The following is a 19,219-nucleotide window of genomic DNA, read 5'->3' as shown; positions in this document are numbered from 1 at the left end:
ATGAGACAAGAAGCCTGGGCTAGAAAAGTCCTTCAGTAACATGGTTTATATGCTGAATAAACAAAGACAAAACATTAATGGAAGACTGGAAAAAGTGGCCAACTGGTAATTCAAACCGATAAAAGATTTGCAACAAGGAAAGAGAAAAATAAAATGGGCACAGATTAACTATCCAACACAGGTATGGATGTGATTTATGAAGTTGAGGGGTGGTTATTACAGTTCAGAGTAACTACTTGTTTTTTTAAATAATAAGCAAAATTTGTAATGACTGCCTCCTAAAGGCCAAACATGTTGTACCATTGCTAAAACAGTTATTTAAACACTTGTGGAGATACAAAACAATGCACCTGGAAGGTTCTTTATTAAATTTTAATTAAACTCATCAGAGTGCTATTTGCCAAATCATTTGTAACACTGAAAGCTGCTTATCCACTAAAATTCTTGCCACAAATGAAAATAATTTTAAAAAAGAAAAAAATCTATTCTGAAGAAAACTGTGATGTACTTAAGATTCCAAAGTAAATGCCATCCTATCTCCCTTCCAACAACCCATTAAGACAATTCTTCATATAACCAACAATTTACAGCACATTTGACTTTGTTATCATCATCACAAAGTGGTCAACATGAAACCTCGCTGGGATTTTTTTCCCCTTCTGCCTCTCCTATGCTCTTCCACTCATAATGTCCCATTCCAACCACTAGTTTAGAAGCACAGACTATGTCACCCATCCATATTATTTAGAAGAGTAACAGCCCATGCAAAGCTAACTGGATTCTGTTGCAGACAGAAAGCAACAGAAGAAGTTTCTGCCACTCTCATGATTCATAGTAACACATATCAGACATTGGAAATAGCATGCTCCAGTAAGTCATTACACTGTCAAAGGAACCCCGCAAAACCACTCTTTACCTGGACGAAAAAGACAGCGGCAGCATCAGACCATTTCTCTGCTCGGATCCGAGCCTGTCTGAGGGACCCACCAAACCACCTTTACCTATTTTATCATCTCTTTCTCTTACACCTGTACACACATATACAAAACATATTGGCCACTTACTCTGTAAACCTCCTCAAGCAGTAGCTTAGCACAATTCTGCCCCAGTTCCTCAGGAAGCACAGCTGCTCCATGGCCCTGAGGGTTTGAGGCTAGCTCAGCACTGAGAATAGTGCCATTGATGGTTTCTGCAGTAAGGCACATGCCAAAACCTGGTGATCTGAAAGAAAGTGAAAATATACATTTCATTTAAGGACAAAATTGGACTAATGAGACAAGAACTTCAAGTCATAAACCGCTCCTCCCAAAGGATGACAAACATCCTGTTTGATACAATAGACTGACACTCAAAAAAGAAAATTAACAACTGTACTTAAAAGTCAAACCCAGTACCAGCTGCCACAAAACCCTCTATGTTGGCTTTTCCTTGGCCAAACTCTATATACAAGAAAAATAAAAAAGAAAATAAAAAGCCACACAAACATCAGAAATGTTTGGGGTTTTTTTAATAGAGGAGGGTACCTTTCACATTTATTTAATTTGTGTTTCATAAATATTTGAAAGGTATCTGGTGTTTCTTCTCTGTGACATTCAAAATCAAAACTACCCTTCTTTAAGGCTTTAGCTCTTTTCCCTGGAAGCCACAATATTTAGCAAAATTAGACTAATTAGGTAGTATCAAGGATACTGTTATCATATGGATTCATATTTAAGATGAATGTCACAACACAGTAGCATCAGACACCCAGCCAGCCAGGTTGAAAGTGATTCAGTTCCTCTTCCCATACTATTGTTTACCCCTCTGCATGAGCTGAATGTAGTAAAAATAATGTTGCTGCATCTAATCAATTGACTTCTTAAATTTCATAAACAGATGAAAACCAAAATTGAGACCCTAAAACTACACGGCTCCCAGAAATATTTTTGCAATTCTGATCCTGTAAACAGTTTAGAGCCATTAAAGTAACAATCCTGGCATATTAAATATGATGAAGGATTACAAAAGACAAAACATTCTAAAAATTTCTGTAATAATTTCTAGGTTCATAAACTTTTGAATCTAACAAATTTTAACAAAATATTTCAAAAAACAAAAACAGTGAAAGAAAACATGCATGCCTGCATTTGAGCATACCGACAAAAAACTATCAAATGAGTTATCCAGAATCTTTCAACCTCAAGGAAGAAGACTACAGAGATGACAGATACCAGAAAAATTGTCTAAATCATATCCATCACTTCTGTGTTCTGTCGCCAAACAAAATCTGTGGAAGTACAATAAATTAATTTTCCACTCCTTGCTAGTGAGAGGACATTCCTTCAGCCATTCCACAGAAGACAATCTATACTGCTTTAACACTTCTTTAAAAAACACCTCGGTCCTGTCCTTAATATTACCATTTCCATCAGAAGGTCTACAGTCAACCTTGAATCTTGGTTTCCTGAACACATCATGACACCTTTGATCTTAATCTCTCTTCAAAGCAACAGATTTAAAAATGAAGGGAGCTCAAACTGCCTTTAGTGGCAGTAGTGATGTATTGCATTCCTTGTTTAAGAAAACACATTACCCTGTTAGGTAAGTAAAACAAATGTATCTAGAGAATCATCCATTCTTTCTTTGTGAGAAATATTTATTTCAAAACAACAAAATAGAGGATTGTGATCTAAAACTTAGTAAAATTAGATCAGGACACCCTAGCAAATGAACAAATGCAGAATTACATGTGTGTTTCCTGTAAATTCTGGATACTCACTTTCCAGAGCTGACCCCCTTCATATGATCTGTGTAGATATAGATGTCTGGGAGGAATTTATTCAAGATGCCTCTTGCAGATTCCACCATTCTGTTTGCCATCTGTGGTGACACTCGGACAGAGTATCTACATTTCTGAGATAAGAAATCCATTGTGATCACAAGAAAAAATTGAAAGCAGAGGCTGACAAAAGTGAAGAAGCCCCAGTGCATTATTTCAGAAAACATGTATTTTATACATCTATTCATGGGCTTTTGTCCATGTTCCTGTATCTAGAGAACCATAAGCATGTAACTGGTTTCTACAGTCTTTCATTTACATATCTTGAAGTGCACAGAACATGTGATGAAGAACAGATTACGACTAAGTAAATATCTATCTTGAAAATGCCCCTCATCAAATTTAAATTGCTGTTCTGTCATCATGTACTTTCTTATGATGGAGGAAGTACCACATGCTCTGTTCTTCATGTTTTATTAAAACACAATCCTGAGTGGAGTTTCTGTGAATTAGCAGCAAAAAAATCCTGCCTTTCTGTTTCTATTAAGGAGAAGTTGGGAAGATTAATAAGAAATTAAAGACAAATGTTCCAACAACAACAAAAAAAATTAAAAGGCTCTAAGAAAAATATCTTCACTATCTCCAACTATTTTGCAGCATTCTGAGGCTATCAAATTCACTAGATCTCTAGTCACTTAACATCTGAAAGTTCCAGGAAGGAAGAACCTACCACCTTCCCACCCACCCCAACCCACCTCCTCACAGTACATAAGAGATGAACAGCTTTTCTGATCTTGTACTCAAGTGCTGCTTCAGAGAAACTCCCAAAAGATCTTCAACTTTGCAAAGCACATTATGCTTTAAATTCCAGCCCAACTATAATGCAGACTCACACTCCATTCATCTGCACATAGATTCACATAGCAATGCACAGAAATTCTCAAAACTCCCAGTTGGCAGGAAGGAATTTCCTTTTCTACAAACTTCTATAGCATCTCTTGTGGAGTAGGCAAACCCAAAACTTTAGGATCTTAGGGCAAAATCGTTAAAAAATAATCAGAAAATGGGTTGTTCTGCACAGTTGATGCACTCAGTATTTTGGATTATATAAAAGGCTGCTGTAATATGATTTCCACAGCTGTAAGGAAGAAGATTTACTCAGATGAATCTTGGAAGAACAAAAGTACACATGAAAAAGACTTAGGGACTTATCCTTCCAGATGTTTTGTATTCTATTGCCTTGAAGGACCACTTAATAGCTAAACTAAAATGAGTCTGCCTCTCACCATGCTTAAAAGCAAACCTATACCCCTGAGAAAAGGCCCAAAAAAGCCTATAGCAAGGTAGGAGTTCAGAATTCAATCAGATACATCAATCAAAACCTGAGAAAAGGCCCAGGAAAGCCTGCAGCAAGGTAGAAGTTCAGAATTCAATCAGATACATCAACCAAGGCTTACAGCAAAGCAGAAGTTCAGAATTCAATCAGATACATCAGTCAAAGTGGTCCAGAATGGTGCTGTATATTAATGTCAATTTAGAACAATGGCAGTAAAGTCATGATCATTGCTTCCTCCTCCACACTGAAATATATCTACTTATTACAGAGCAGAATGAAGGCATAAGAAAATTACTTTCTCCACCAATATACCACAGCAACTATCACCAAAAGCACAATGAGCTGCCTCCTTTCTGTTCTACAGCACATGTTTCCAGTAAAATTGCTCTTGCTTGGCACTACTGTACTTATCTAAATTCTGCAACTGGACAAGGTACTCAAAACATCCACTTTTTACACACAGTTGTGACAGTATGCCACAAAGTAAAAGAAGAAACAGGCTGCAAAATGTGATCTCATTTTTGCTTTCCTTTTGAGTAATCAATGCCAAATCGTGTTTGGGACTCTCAAACACAAATTAAACTACAAGTTGGCCACTGTTTAAGACAGTTTCATGTAAGAGATTTCTACCTTCTTCCTACAATGACAGCAGATTCATGAAAGATACAATACAAAGGCCACAAGAGAAAAATAAAATCAAAAAGAAATAAACAATCCAAAACATTGGCTAGGTTTGTAGTTGTTTGAAAAAGTAAGGAGTTCACAAGAGTATTTTGTGGCCTTAATTCCGTGTAGAATAAAACCTCCTCCACTTCCCCCTGCAATGGCACTACCAAAAGTGAAGAGCCAAAGAACTTCTTTTCAAAACACACCAAAAGCTCAGTGTGTGCTGCAAGGTGGAAACTGAACTAAGATTTAGTTAAATGCTAAACTATCACCCCATCTTAATTTCTGCTAAACAAGAAACTGCCAAGATGTCACCTATTCAATGCACAACTAAACTACACTTGTTACTAATGAATTTACACGCAAAGTAAGATTTCTTTAAGTGCTCCTACATTATGTGATAGAAGGTATTTTAACTCTTTCTTGCTATTGAGAAGATTTTAATAGTGCTGTTCAGCTTTGAATTTATTCAATAGTTTACAGATGCTTTTTGAACAGTAATGGTTTGAACACAGGAATTTTGAGACACAGTCCTGAAATCTAGTTGTATGACCCCTCTGCGTAATGTTGGCCTGTGTTACCTAGATACATGTTCAGAAATGTGGGTGCACTTCTATGACTTCTAAGTTAGGGGACTTTTTTTAAATAAGCAAACTCATTTAAAAGCAGAAAAACAGACAGACAAACGAAAAGGATACGCAGTTCCTCTGATGCGCTTGATTTTTCCAGGGTCTGTGAACTGAACAGGCTGCAAAACCTTTCTCACTGGGCAAGTAAACAGTATCTCTCCACCCCCTTTGGGAGGCATTCCTCTTCGGTTGATCTAGAACAAATAATGGACAAAAAAAGCAAGTTAGTAAATAGTACAAAGAATGTACCTACACACCCCAAAATTACACTCTTATTTCTCATAGAATAAAATGTTTTAAGTAGAGGCATTATGAGAACACAGGCAAGAAAACCACATCCTAAAAGCAGAAATGGATTTTGCATCAAAACTAAAAGCAGGCATTGTTTTCTTTACTCCTCTCAAGTGAAGTAAGGAATGGCTTCTCAAAAGAAAACAGTGCAAAACAGAACAAAAAAAACTTTACCAAAACAACCTTGGCTTAAGACTTGTCTCTAGTAGCAGATTGCACCTTGCTGCTGAGGAGACCAGAACTATTTGATTTGAGTTCAATTGATTACAGCATGGTGCTGATAATGCCAAGGTCGTGGCTTTGATTCCCATATGGACCATTCACTTAAGATTTGGACTTGATGATCCTTACAGGTCCCTTCTAACTCAGAATATTCTGTAGGTGAGGGACTAGAATGAACTCATCCCCACTAACAGGTCTGTCTAGTCTGACCCAGTCCCACCATTCCAAGGCAAGGATGGAGCTGGGACATGGGCCAGGGAATGGGTCTGGGTAAGGAGGCCCACGGCCAGACAGGGCAGGGCTGTGGTGAGCTGAAGGCCAGCCCTGCTACAGGGTCACAGGAGCAGAGGCTGACAGTGCCAGGACAATGACGTGGGCACTTGAGCTGTGGGCAGGGTGGGGGTGAGGGGTGAGCCTCTGCAGAGCAAGGCACCAGCAGGCCCCAGTAGTGCAGCCAGACCCTTCACACATTTCTCCCACCTAAAAGAAACCCAAATGTTGTTTTGTATCCAGATTTACTGGGCCTATGAAGACTGTAGTATTCAAGAAAAACTCCTTTCCTCTATTTTCCAAACTGGAAACAAACCTCAACCACCCAAACACAGATTCAGCTCTCCTACAAGTGAAAAAGGTAAAAGATGCTATTTTTAATTCCTAGCCCCAAGCATGGGGCAGAATAAACAAGCAGAAATAAAAAGATAAAAAATGAACTGAAAAGCAACAAAAAGCAAAAAGGTTTCTCAGTCTTCTTTGAAGACTAAGGAAAGTCATTACTTTCTCCTTACCCTCCCTATCATGTGGCTCATAGCCACAACTAATTATCTGTTAAGAGACAGAAATCCACAGCAAGCACATGGCGCTGTGAAGTAGTGCAGGAGAATAATTCCAACACATGCTTGAAAAGAAAGGAACAAACTGTCTTACCTTGATTTCCAGACTTTCACCATCAATTCCAAACTTCTTCAGAAGAGGTAGAGCTGTTGCCTTAAGAACATCAACCTATGGAACACAGAATTTTAAGAAAATACTCTCTATTGGAAGTTAGGTTAGTCAGGAGTTTAAAAAATCACTAAATTATGAGGTGACTAACAGAGACAAGTCTTCTTCATGGAAGGTATTTTATGGGAAAACACGGGAATGCAGCACAGAGAGCTTCACCTAGTTAGCCTACCACAATACATCATTACTAAAAAAAAAATCCTGGAACAATTTACTGGCAGATAGAATTTCCTATTCTGGCTTTCTTCCTCAGCCTGATTTTGAATGCCATTATGTAAAACAGCTTACTTATTTCTCTGAACAATGAAACATTTCTCTGAATATTTCTATGTTATTGAGAAAATAATATTCTTCTGTCATTACTAAAAATTTCCTAGAGCTGAACAAATTAATGCAAGAACCACTGCATTTTTTTCAATCATCACTGCAAGAGCAGGCCCTTGATTTAGCAGAAAGATCATTCTAGTAACAACTTTTTTTACCTGTTTCTAAGAAACAGAAGCTTATAAGTAGCTTCTATTGAAGCACTTAAAAGACTCTGAAGTGGGTAACACATCATCAGTGTACTCCCTTTTAAGCCAGGTGCTCATCAGGTCCAAGTCTGAACAGAATTATCCTTGTCATTGTTCTTCCTAATTCCTAAGACTACAGGGACTGCCCTCTTCTTCCCTCTTCTGAAACTTCAGTAGTGTTGCCAAATGTGATATAAATTATTTAGCAGTTCAACAGCACAGGGAGTTACCCAAGACAAATAGCTGTGGATAGACAGGATCAGGACAGCATGACCAAAGAGAAGATAAACACAGATGGAGGAAACAGTCATGAGGTAGACAGCATTTGAGGAGGCAGATAAAAAGCACCCTCTTTCCCATGCCTTCATCCAAAATACATAATTCTTGAATTTCATTTTCTCTGCTTTGAAGAGAAAGCAAGCCACTGACAAAATCGCAGCACATACCTCACCTACAAATCTGTGAACATTCATTTAGTGCTACCTGAGGAATTACGAAGGTATGTTGTAGTTCTCATTTTCAAATCCTGCTGGACAACATATCTCCTTTCTTACAGAAAGGCATTTGTATCAATATTTGAATGTCTACATTAAAATAAACATAACTGTAAGTCAATGCTTAACTTCTTTTAACTTACAAAGTTTATGTTTTTTTATAGCCAGGCTACCTTGCTTTGGCCCTTCAGTAGTATTCATTAACGATACAAATTTGACTTTTGGAGTAAAGCCTTTACTAACATGCATGTGCACAAGCATGTGAATACCACTGGCAGAAGTCTCAACAAGCTGATCTGGTTCAAATTAAAATTACACAATGTTTCTTCCTCCTTCTCATGAAACAAAACATACCAGTAGAAAATAAAAACTTTACTGTGTAGGTTAAGAACTCAAAAAACTTTAAGATCTGTTGTAGTTTTCAGTCCTCAGAAAAATTCCAGGCATAATACTTTGAGGTACCAGACAGACAAATAATAAGACTGACTTCCAATTTTGCTGCCTAAACAGAGGAGACAATCCGCAGTATTTGAAGAATGGGCAAAGGCTGTTCTGCCTTGCAGACAAGCGGGGAGTTGGGCAGGATGCGAAGCGGTTCACTGAAAATCACAAACAAGCAGCTGAACTGAGTTGTAAACCCATTTTTCTATCCTTTTGCCTATCCTCAGCCATAAACCTTATCTCCCCTTGGAGGGCAGTTATTCCATTTCCAGAAAAGACAGCATAACACCAAGTTGCACTGAAACAGATGCATCATTCAACTGATGATATACCTCACCACAAATGACAACATTCTAAGTCCCATAAATACTGCTTATTTGCCAAGTTGTGGAAATGCAATCACTTATTACTTCCCTTTAAAGAAACCTACAGTAGCTAAGAAAAAGACAGAAAAGTAACTTTAAGAATCCCTTATCCAGTACAAAGATATAAAAAAAAAAACCCCAAACAAAACACCTAGATTGAGACCCTGCAGCACATGCATACCTGAGAAAGGGAAAAAAGCACCAGCTGGCCTGTATATCCATTGGCATTGCACCTATCATTGAGCCCCACCTAACATACAGTGTTATGTTTTGCAAAAATGGGCCTAGATTGGGAGAAAGGGGAAGGGAAAAAACAGAGTTTAACAGGGAAGAAAGGACTGTGGGAAGAAAACTCAGTAGGAAAACCTTCTTGTTTTCTACACACAACTGTTAAATTCTGATTAAGATTGAAGATTATTGCTCCTAAGCTAAAATTTTATATAGTAGTCTCATGTCAGCATGACAGTCATTTGAACTCAAAGTCCCATGGTATAGCTGTAAAAAACCTTCAACACCTGGAAACACAAACATCAAGAATGATTACTCTAAAACAAGTTACTGCAGCTATACCTAAATGTCAAACAAACAATACATAGAGAAGGAAAATAGAAGCTATAATTTGTGTGCCACCTCCATTCCCTTCAAAAAGGCACTTTGCAAAGGGCACCCTCTGCATACATAATCACTATACAGAGAAACTTTAAACTGCCTCAACCCAGTCCCACATGGTCGGTCCCACAAACTACCCAGGGTCAGATCTCACCAGTGACAGCACGGGAAAACATGTTGCAAGTGAAGGCTGCCAATGAACAGTCCAGGCTGGTATTCCAAAGGCTTATTTCTTGCTGACAAGTGACAGCAAAGTAGCATTCCTTTCACCCATTTAGGATGTATCACTCACACAGTAACAATACTATGCACTATCATCACAGAATCATAGAATGTTTTGGGGTTGGAAGGGACCTTAAAGATCATCTAGTTCTGTTACATCGTGCTTATAGTTCCACCTGCTGCTGCCATGGGCAGGGACACCTCCCACTAGACCAGGTCCCCATCCAACCTGGCTTTGAACACTGCCAGGGTTGTGGCATCCACAACTTCTCAGGCTGATTTGTTCCAGTGTCTAATGTACCAAATAATATGGAAAACATTATTATTAAAAATGTCAGCACAGTCTCACTTGGAGCAGCTGCATGTTCAGTGTCCACAATACTCTTCAGGAGTTATGCCAATCATCAAAGAGCCTTCCATTGCACCCTATTGGAGGGCTGGTAATGTACGTAAACAAACACCACATGCTCTTATACTCCAGGAATGCAGCCTGACCTCTGCCTCACTGAACTCAGCTAAAGTCTTTCCTTCTACAAGATGTCCTTTAGAAACTCTTCCTCTGATCTGAATCTCTTCTACTTTCCTTACAGCAAAAGATCCACAATATTCCCTTGCATGCACCTGACAAGGAGGTCTCTGGTGAAGAGCAACCTCAAACCACACAGCAATCACATCCCACAAATACTCCTGTGTAAAAGCCAAGATCTCAGTGCTGAAAGCAGATTTCACAAAGCCCAGTGGGTCAGTCTACCTGTTCACTGACACCATGAGAGAAAGGTCACACTCCACTGGTTGCACACATATTCCTGCTACTTGCCTCTCACTGGCTACAGTTCTTCATGAACTGCTCCAGTGCAAGCTCCCCATGAGTTCAGAAGTCCTGCCAGCAAACCTACTCCAGCATAAGCTCCTGTCTCCACAGGCCTGCAGGTCCTGCCAGCAGCCTGCTCCAGTGCAGGCTTCCCATGGGTTCACAGCCACATTCAGGCATCAACCTCATCCAGCGTGCACTGGCTGCAGGTGGACATATGCTCTGCTATCAACATTTATGGGTAGCAGGGGGACAGCTGCCTCACCATGGTCTTCATCATGGGCTACAGGGGAATCTCTTCTCCACTGCATGAAACACATCCCATTTTTCACTGACCCTGCTCTCTGCAGGACTGTTTCTCTCACATATTCTCACTCTTCTCTCCAGCTCCAGGTTATTCCACTGTTCCACCCCCCCATCTCTTCCTCCTTAAAGCTGTTATCCCAGCAGTGCTACCACCATCACTGATGGGTTCAGACTTGGCCAGCAGTGGGTCTGTCTTGGAGCCAACTGACATGGCCTCTGATGGAAGAAGGGGAAACTTTTGTCAGCTTCTTACAGAAGCCACCTCAATAGCATCCCAGCTCAAAAAATCCAGCCAGGCAAATCCAATACAACCTGATAAGTTGAAACAGAGGTTGCTACATGAAAAGCAGCAGGTAAAACACCTAAACTCCCACACTGTAGTCACACTGGTTTGCCTTTCCACCTTTGGAAAGAAGAAAGCATACAGATAGATAAACAAATTCAAGCACCTCTTTTTGGGCAAGCATAGGTAATAACTGTTCACTGAGTTTATATACACCCTGTCTACTGAAAAATAAAAACCAAAATCGATTTAAAACCAAGTTTCCATTTACTTAAGCATATAAATAAATTAGGATAACACTTAAATTTGTGCTTTTAGTCTCAGAAACCAGGAGACACATATGTTACACAAAACAACTTGTAGAAGTCCTCTAAATACATTATTGGTGCGCACTAGGATTAATGTTTACTCAGGCAAGTTAAATGGACATAAACCAGAGAAAACCAATTTCAGGAACTATTATTCAGTTACAACCACTTAACAGTTAACAAGTATGAGCTGAGTCACAGTAACTGAACTTGTTACTGTGTTGTCACTAAGAACAAAACCATAATTGTTACTATAGCACGATGAATTTAACATGTAACTCTTTACATGTTACTTTCAGAGCTTGGGAGTCAGCCGATGTATGCTGACCCACTTGTCAGAGTTCTGGCAAGTGTAAGCACCCTTCAAGCACAAAGCGACCTTAATTCTTGCACCCATTTGAACTAAAACAGTTTCATCTCAGGCCCATGTGACTGATGCCCAAAAGGAGATAATTTCCAGAATCAAGTCTCCGTTGCTTATAGGAGTGTTCAAATTGTTCATAAAAGCAATATGAACACTGGACTACTCTTCATCTCTAGATTATGCAAGAATTTCTCCATTGTGATTAAATCATCAACAAAAAAGGACTTTTCTTTGATTCTTACTACTTACCAGTTACAATAAGTATTTTTAACCACAATGACAGAAGGGATATCAAAAAATACTTTCTCTTTTTTTCTTATAGTGCTGTGTACAACCCACCTTGATCATCCCTTGACTCATGGGGATGTCTCAGAGAGCCAGAAGTGAGAGAGTGAGTTTTGTAAATGACCAGAGAAACACAGCTGGAAAGTAATAAATTCAAGCAGGACTCAGCGGCTCATGTAGTATCTATAGTTATATTCCACAGGTATTTGTATTCATTTAAACTGGTTAAATTTTCAGATTACAATGTGTCCTTAATTTAACAGGCAGTGTCCAATCACCATTCAAAAAGTAAAGAGTAATACTGTTTTTTAAAAGTAGAAGTTTATGTTTGGAGTTTTTGGAGAAAAATAAAGAACGTGACCACTAATCATTACTTCCACATTTTGTCACATCTCCCACAGCTCATTTCTGTAACAGCACTGGTAGAAAACAAAGGACTACAGATCTGTAAAAACAAGGCATGCATTTCATAGCCATTTAATCTACCACACCTTCTGGCATATTTCTGAATAACCAGAGTTATTATATACTTTTGCTACTGTAATTGCCTAATCACCACGTGACTCCTGTTTCTATAGAAAGAAGGCTTGACAGCAACAGTGGTATGACTATGTCCAGAATCCAACAGAAGAGAAAGATTTCTTCCTTTGTGCACTCATATTTTGAAGACACTCTCTTCTTTACAGAGTAAAGACATGTGTAGGGCAAGAGAAATAATCCATTGTAATTCTAAGAGAAGAGGAGAACCAAACCTGTGTCAGGGCCTCACAATGAATTTAAAAGGAGTTTGCAGGGGAGAAGACAGAATCTGTACAGAACTGACCATCAGTTCAGTCAGGGGTATTACAAACTGAAGTTTAGAGTGTGATACGCTCTAGTTTAGCAGATGCTTCTTTGACTCAGAGAGTTTGCTAATGCAGCAACAATGGATACTTCTGGATGTGAGGATGATAAAAATTCAACATGTTTTAGACACTTCTTCTCAATCTTCTTATTTTAGGTGGAAAAATATCCTTCTCTGATATTTAAACTTTATTACTTACTGAAGGATCTACTTGATCATTTGTTACTCCCCTCAAGACAATCTTCAATGGATGCTTCATGAAAGGTGCCAAGCAGAGCAGACTTTCCAAGTAGTAGCCAATACCACGACTGGGGCTGCAGTCATGCTCCAATGAGCCTCCGTACAGAAGACCAGGCTGATAATACAAGGTAGTACCTGGGGAAGAGGCCAGGGGAGCAAACCAAATGAGAGCACTGTAAAACACGGGCCATTGAAACAGCCTAAAAATACTTTGCAACAATGTATGAGGCAAACTGGAGGCAGAAGATGATATGGAAGGCTATAGCACTTCCAGCACACTATTTACATGTCTGCAGCTAATAAATGGGTCAACACATGAGTGTCTGTCTGTCCTACACATTGTTTTCCTCCTTTCCCCTCCCTCTAAAACCATAGATCTCTTTGCAATCTACAAAATGCTGATACAAGCAATTATTATTTTCCAAAGAAGCTCAACCTTCATCAGTCCATCAGGTCATTGGAATCTTGGCATATCTGATGGTAATTCATTTGCCTTACTTACCATCAAGAGGTCATCAGAACCCATTAAAAAAAACCAAAAAAAAACTCAGACCAGGTGAGATTTCACATGGGATGCTTTTCACTCTAATCAAACTGTTTTCTAAGCATGAATAAGCAAACAGTCTGGCTAACAAGTTTGCCTCTGTAGAGGGTAAATCTTCTTTTTCTTCTACAAAAATCGATTCTGGTACAGAGGAACTTTTGCCCACAATGAAATCCTGCATACCTAACAAAATACTAATTTTAGTTCTTGGGCAATAGAGCTTCCTTAGCTCTCTGCATTATGGTGAAGCATTGACCTTCTTGCATGTGATCAATTATTACAGAACTTGTCAACTTTGTTATTTCTGACCTTCTCAGTCAATCTTATCTGAACACCTACCTCTATCAAGACAAGACTTCAATTCTACTGAAGAAACTGATAAATCCTGGAGATCAGAACAGATGAAGCAGAAAAAAACAGATCTCACCTGTTTGGTTTATTTCAATCCGTGAGCCATTGGTCACTTTGTCAATCAGGCGAATAAAACTTGCTTCAAAATCTAAGGAGTAAAGCACAGACAGAATTGTTTCTTAGAAGTTCAACACCTTACTTGTACTTTTACCCTTTCCTGACTACCATGACAGTAAGGCTACTCTCACTCTTCAAGCTGTGGTGTAATGCCAGCACATGTGAAAAGGCAATTCCCTGTAAAAACAGAGATGTTAATGTGAGCCTCCACACTTATAGGCATCTCAAATCAGTTGAGATGCCCTCAGATGTGGCAGCTAGACTAGTCACACTCCTCTCCCTGGCACACAACACATAATACAAGTGGACATTTCTGACCACAATGGCTTGAAGGATTGCTCTTGTCCAGGATAAAACCTTTGACAATTTACATTTTGCTCAGTACAAAGCAAAACGGACAAATCAGAGCAAACAGGACCCCATTTACTGAAGCATGACAAGATAATAACGGCTTTACATTATTCTCTGTAAAAGTGTTAGTTTAAAAGAAGGGGACATTTAGACATGAAGTGCTGCTACTTTGTATCTGTTCCACAAACAGAATTAGTTGTTTGCAGACTCTAAAATTTTCCATTTCCAAAACAGTTTTGGACATATTTAGGGCTAGAGAACCACAAGTCTTCTCACGGCCTTTTTTCTTGCTTACTGTGTTCACTATACTATAGCAGTTTGTGTGGAAATAATTCCTCAGTTTCCCTTGATTGTGTGGCCTCTCACCCAGAGACAATGAAAAGGACATGCAAATTTAAAGCAAAATAAAACCACAAATACCAACCAAAACAAAAAAGGAAATAACACAAAGAAATAATAACAAAAACAAACAAACAAACAAAAATCCCCAGCCAACTGAAAAAAAGCCATCCCAGGAAGATTATGCTAGTATTCTAGTATTCCAACGTGGTACAGGCTCAGTATCAAGGAATATAGGTGAATATATGCAGAATTCAAAATCCAGTTAGTTTTAAGAGCCATCAGAATCTGCATAATTGTTTGTAGGCTGCAGAACTCCCTTAGCAATAATCCTGTGTTACTTCTTACACAGTAATCAGATTTTTCTGTATGTGACTCTAGGATGTCATAGATATTTAAACCACAGATCTAACTGCAGGATTTACAGTTCGTCAATATTTGCATAACATGATTGATGTCTCAGTCACACAATACTAGTTCTGCTCTCTTTCTAAACTATGACAGCTTATATGCTTACAAAGTTTATATGACGTTATAAGCACTGAGGCATCTTCCAGCACATCCTTGTGAGCACACATTTCACTCTTGGAGAACACTAGTAGCAGAGTTTACAAAAGTTCCAGTCATGAAAAGCAAAAATACCTGCATGTTGAATTATCAACACAGATCAGGATTTATTGTTATTATTTTTCTGTTATAGTCATAGTTTACACTTGAACCCATACTTTAATAAGTAAATTCAAATACTCTTTAAAAAAACATGGCAATAGCTACAAACTTCACCATCACCAAATGCTCTACAGTGATAATAAATACTTTGGATGATGGTACATGTTAAGTCAAGCACATAAGAATGCTTTGGCAGTTTTTGAGTAGACTTTTTAGCAACACACCAAAGGCTGCATAAAAAAGTAGCTAAAAGGTTTAGCTACTCCTCCTCAGGAGGCAGAGAAGCCTGTTCTGAACATCATAACAGGGGTCTTTGCCCAAAAAATAACTGAACACCACAATAATGTTTCTTCCCGAAGCTCTGCCCTATTGTTTTCTTACTTCAGTTTATGATGGAATTCATCCTGGGATGCCAAAGACTTTGTACGAGAATGATGACAGTACTCCCTAAGAAAGATATCCCTCAAACAAATCTGCAGAAATGAGAATAAATTATTCCCCTCTTTCACCTTTTCTGTTTCAGCAAACCCTGACAAAAATCAAAGCATAAAACATGACCTATTAAAAGTGGAACGTGAGCTCCCACAAGCACTGGAAGCACACGACGCTTGGGCACGGACATGGGCACGCGGCAGAGACAGGGAATTAATCCCAAGAGACAGGGAATTAATTCTGCCATCCCGACTGCGAAGCCACTATCACGGGAACGCGAACCAGTTCCGGGGCTGCGGAGGGGCTCCCGCACACGCAGCGAGCCGGTCCGTGCCCGCCGGGCCGCTCCCGCCGCTCCCGGCAGCGCCGGCCCCGAACCGCCGGGGCGGCTCGGCAGAGCAGCGCCAGCCCCGGCCGCCCGCACCGGCCCCTGATGGCCCACTCTGAAGAAAAGGCGTGACCCGCAGAAGGCAGGGCTGCCGAGCCGAGCCGAGCCGAGCCGAGCCGAGCCGAGCCGAGCCGAGCCGAGCCGAGGCGAGCCGAGGCGGCGGGACGGGGATGGTACTGCCCGTTCCCCCCCGCCCCGCCGGGCAGCGAGGGAGGCTGACAGCAGGGAGCGGCGGGTGTGTCACAGCGCCCTGCCCAGGCCTCTTTCACCCCCCTGCCCGCTGCCCCGGGCTCCTCCTCCTCCCAAAGCCCCGCGACCCACGTGTGACAGCGGCACCCGAGCCGGGCGTGCGGAGCGCTCAGGGGAGAGCGCATCCACGGGAATGCAGCCGGGTCCACCCTCCTGGTGGGGCACGCGCAGACGGAGTGCGGGCTGTCCCAGCTCCAGTGGGGTCTGCCCCTGCCCAGCAGCAAGTCCCGGGCACAGCCGCCGCCGCAGCTCCGCCGCCCCCGACCTCCCGCCCCGCGGCCGCGGGTGCCGCCGCTCACCGCGGAGGCCGGGGTCCTCCTCCTTGGCGCGGATCTTGCGGATCTTCAGCGGGCGGCCGCTGAGCGTGGCCAGCACCAGGCGCTGCCGCAGGAAGTTGCATCCCGTGTAGCTGAGGCACTGCGCCTCGCCCGCCATCCCGGGCCCACGTGGCTGGAACAGGAAGCGCCGGGACAGCGGCGGGGCAAAGGGCAGGGGGCGGGCGGGCGCTCCGGGCGTCGCGCCGCCCCCGTGGCCGGGAGGCCCGGGCTGAGTTTGTCGCGGCACGGGTGGCAGGCTCTGCCTTTTCCTCTGCTCTCCCAGCCTGCGTGTTTTCAGCTGAAACCTAAGGAGTGTGGAAGTGTCGGGAGATGTGTCTGACCGGAGCCCGGCCCGCTGCTCCTCCGCGGGATGTGGGCTCCCCTTCGGGTAAGGACGGTCCGGAGCGGAACGTCGTGCCCTCACAAGGATACTGCCACCACACCGAAATGAGTCGGTTCCTGGGAACATGTTCCCTAGGCAGTGCTTTTCAGTGATTTATCCCTGGCTACCTTAAGGAAAACGGGCGGAGGAATGAGTCCTGCTCGCGGTCCTTGGGACAGCCTGCGTGCATAATGACAGTCCTGCTGTTCTTAAGGAGGAGACCGACTAAAGCTTCCAGTCTCTTATTTTAAGAGAAACATCCGACTAAAGCTTCCAGTCTCTTATTTTAAGAGAAACATCGATTACACTGAAGGTGTGACAATGTAAATTGTCAGGCTAAATTTACATGCCCATGAAAAGAAGTTTCTAGTCTACTTGGAAGGGATGTACAAGAATAATTTAGCCCAATGCTTCACTTCAGGGCTGACCCAAAGGTAAAGCAGGCTCTTAAGGGCTCTGTCCAGATGCCCCTTACACAGTGATAGTCTCAGGGCATCATCAGGCTCTCTCTTTATTATAAAGAAATGCTTCCTAATGGCAAGTCTGAACCTCCCTGCCCAGCTTTGAACCGTTCCCACACATCCTGTCACTGGATCCCAGGGAGAAGAGATCAGCACCTCCCTCTCCACTTCCCCTCCTCAGGAAGCTGTAGAGAGCAAGGAGGCTGCCCCTCAGCCTCCTTTACTCCAAACTAGACAAGCCCAAAGCCCTCAGCAGCTCCTCACAGACCATGGTGTGCAGTCCTTCCACCAGCTGCCTTGCCCTTCTCCAGGCACCTTCCAGGACCTTCCCATGGTTCTGGAATGGTGGAGCCCAGAGCTGCACCCAGCACTCGTGGGGAGGCCCTGCCCTAACACTGGACACAGAGGGGTGGTCACCTCTTTAGAGTGCCAAGGTTGCTGCACTCAGAATGGGTTTGCTGCACTCAGGATGGGTCAGGGTGGGTTTGCTGCAGCCAGGATGGGTTTGCTGCACTCAGGATGGGGTTTGAGGCACTCAGGATGGGGTTTGAGGCACTCAGGATGGGTTTGCTGCAGCCAGGATGGGTTTGCTGCACTCAGGATGGGATTTGAGGCACTCAGGATGGGTTTGAGGCACTCAGGAGGGGGTTTGCTGCAGCCAGGATGGTGTTTGCTGCAGCCAGGATGGTGTTTGCTGCAGCCAGGATGGGTTTGCTGCAGCCAGGATGGGTTTGAGGCACTCAGGATGGGTTTGAGGCACTCAGGATGGGGTTTGCTGCCCTCTTGGCTGCCAGGGCACACTGCTGGCTGCCACAGAGCCTGCTGCCAACCAGCACTCCCAGAGCCCTCTCTGCAACCCCAGAGCTGCCCCTCTCCCAGTTTAGACTTGTGTCTGGCATTTCTCTATCCCAGTTGCAGAATCTGGCATTTTGACTTGTCATTTTCATGTCATTGATGATTGCCCAGTGCTCTGCTCTATTTAGATCCCTCTTTCTGCAAGGGCTTTTGTCACTTAGGAGAGTCAACAGCCCCTTCCAGAGTTGTAGAGAAAAGGTCAGACAGTTTTCCTTACAAATGATAAGCACTTTTTATTTTACTAAATTGTTTTCCAGAGACTAAAACTTTTTTTTTTTTTTAACCCATGATAGGCACACTTTACAGAAACTGAAGGAACTAAGCCACCTATTATTAGCTGCTTGCTGACTTTTGTGATCAACATGCATAAGGACTGTTCTGCAAGCTTTGTACCACAGAAAAGCAGAATGATTTGGTTTGGAAGGGATCTTTAAAGATCATCTAGTCAACCCTTATGCTATAGACAGGGACACCTTCCATGGACCAGGTCGCTAAAAGCCCCATCCAACCTGGTCTTCAACACTTACAGGTCCCTATTGGGCATCCACAACTTCTGTAGGCAATTTATGCCAGTGCCTTACCACCTTCACTGTAGAAAAATTCTTCCTTATGTCCAATGTAAGTCTACCCTCTTTCCATTTAAAACTCTTGCCCTTTATCCTGTAACTACTTATTGGTAAAAGTTCTTCCTCTCTCTCTCTGATAAACCCACTTAAATACTGAAAGACAGCAATGAGCTCTCACCAGGGCTCTCTCTTCTCCAGGCTGGCCAATCTCAG

At 42.0% G+C, this 19,219-nt stretch overlaps 1 protein-coding gene across 1 annotated transcript in view; it reads right to left on the bottom strand.

Annotated features, from left to right (window-relative positions):
* RCL1 (RNA terminal phosphate cyclase like 1) overlaps positions 1–16,903 on the bottom strand; it is a 33,566-nt gene extending 16,663 nt beyond the window's left edge. The window contains exons 1-7 of the mRNA XM_030257506.4: positions 16,725–16,903; positions 13,957–14,028; positions 12,945–13,120; positions 6,827–6,901; positions 5,459–5,583; positions 2,759–2,884; positions 1,065–1,221 (exon numbers count right to left, since the gene is read on the bottom strand). Of these exons, the coding sequence (XP_030113366.4) occupies positions 1,065–1,221; positions 2,759–2,884; positions 5,459–5,583; positions 6,827–6,901; positions 12,945–13,120; positions 13,957–14,028; positions 16,725–16,860 (867 nt within the window). The 5' untranslated portion in view covers positions 16,861–16,903. The remainder of the gene's footprint in view (positions 1–1,064; positions 1,222–2,758; positions 2,885–5,458; positions 5,584–6,826; positions 6,902–12,944; positions 13,121–13,956; positions 14,029–16,724) is intronic.
* Positions 16,904–19,219: the final 2,316 nt, after the last annotated feature.

This window comes from Taeniopygia guttata, chromosome Z (assembly GCF_048771995.1).
Source record: "Taeniopygia guttata chromosome Z, bTaeGut7.mat, whole genome shotgun sequence".
Classification (NCBI taxonomy): Eukaryota; Metazoa; Chordata; class Aves; order Passeriformes; family Estrildidae; genus Taeniopygia; species Taeniopygia guttata.
Note: the sequence above shows the minus strand (reverse complement) of the source record. Positions and strands in the feature narration are given on the sequence as shown.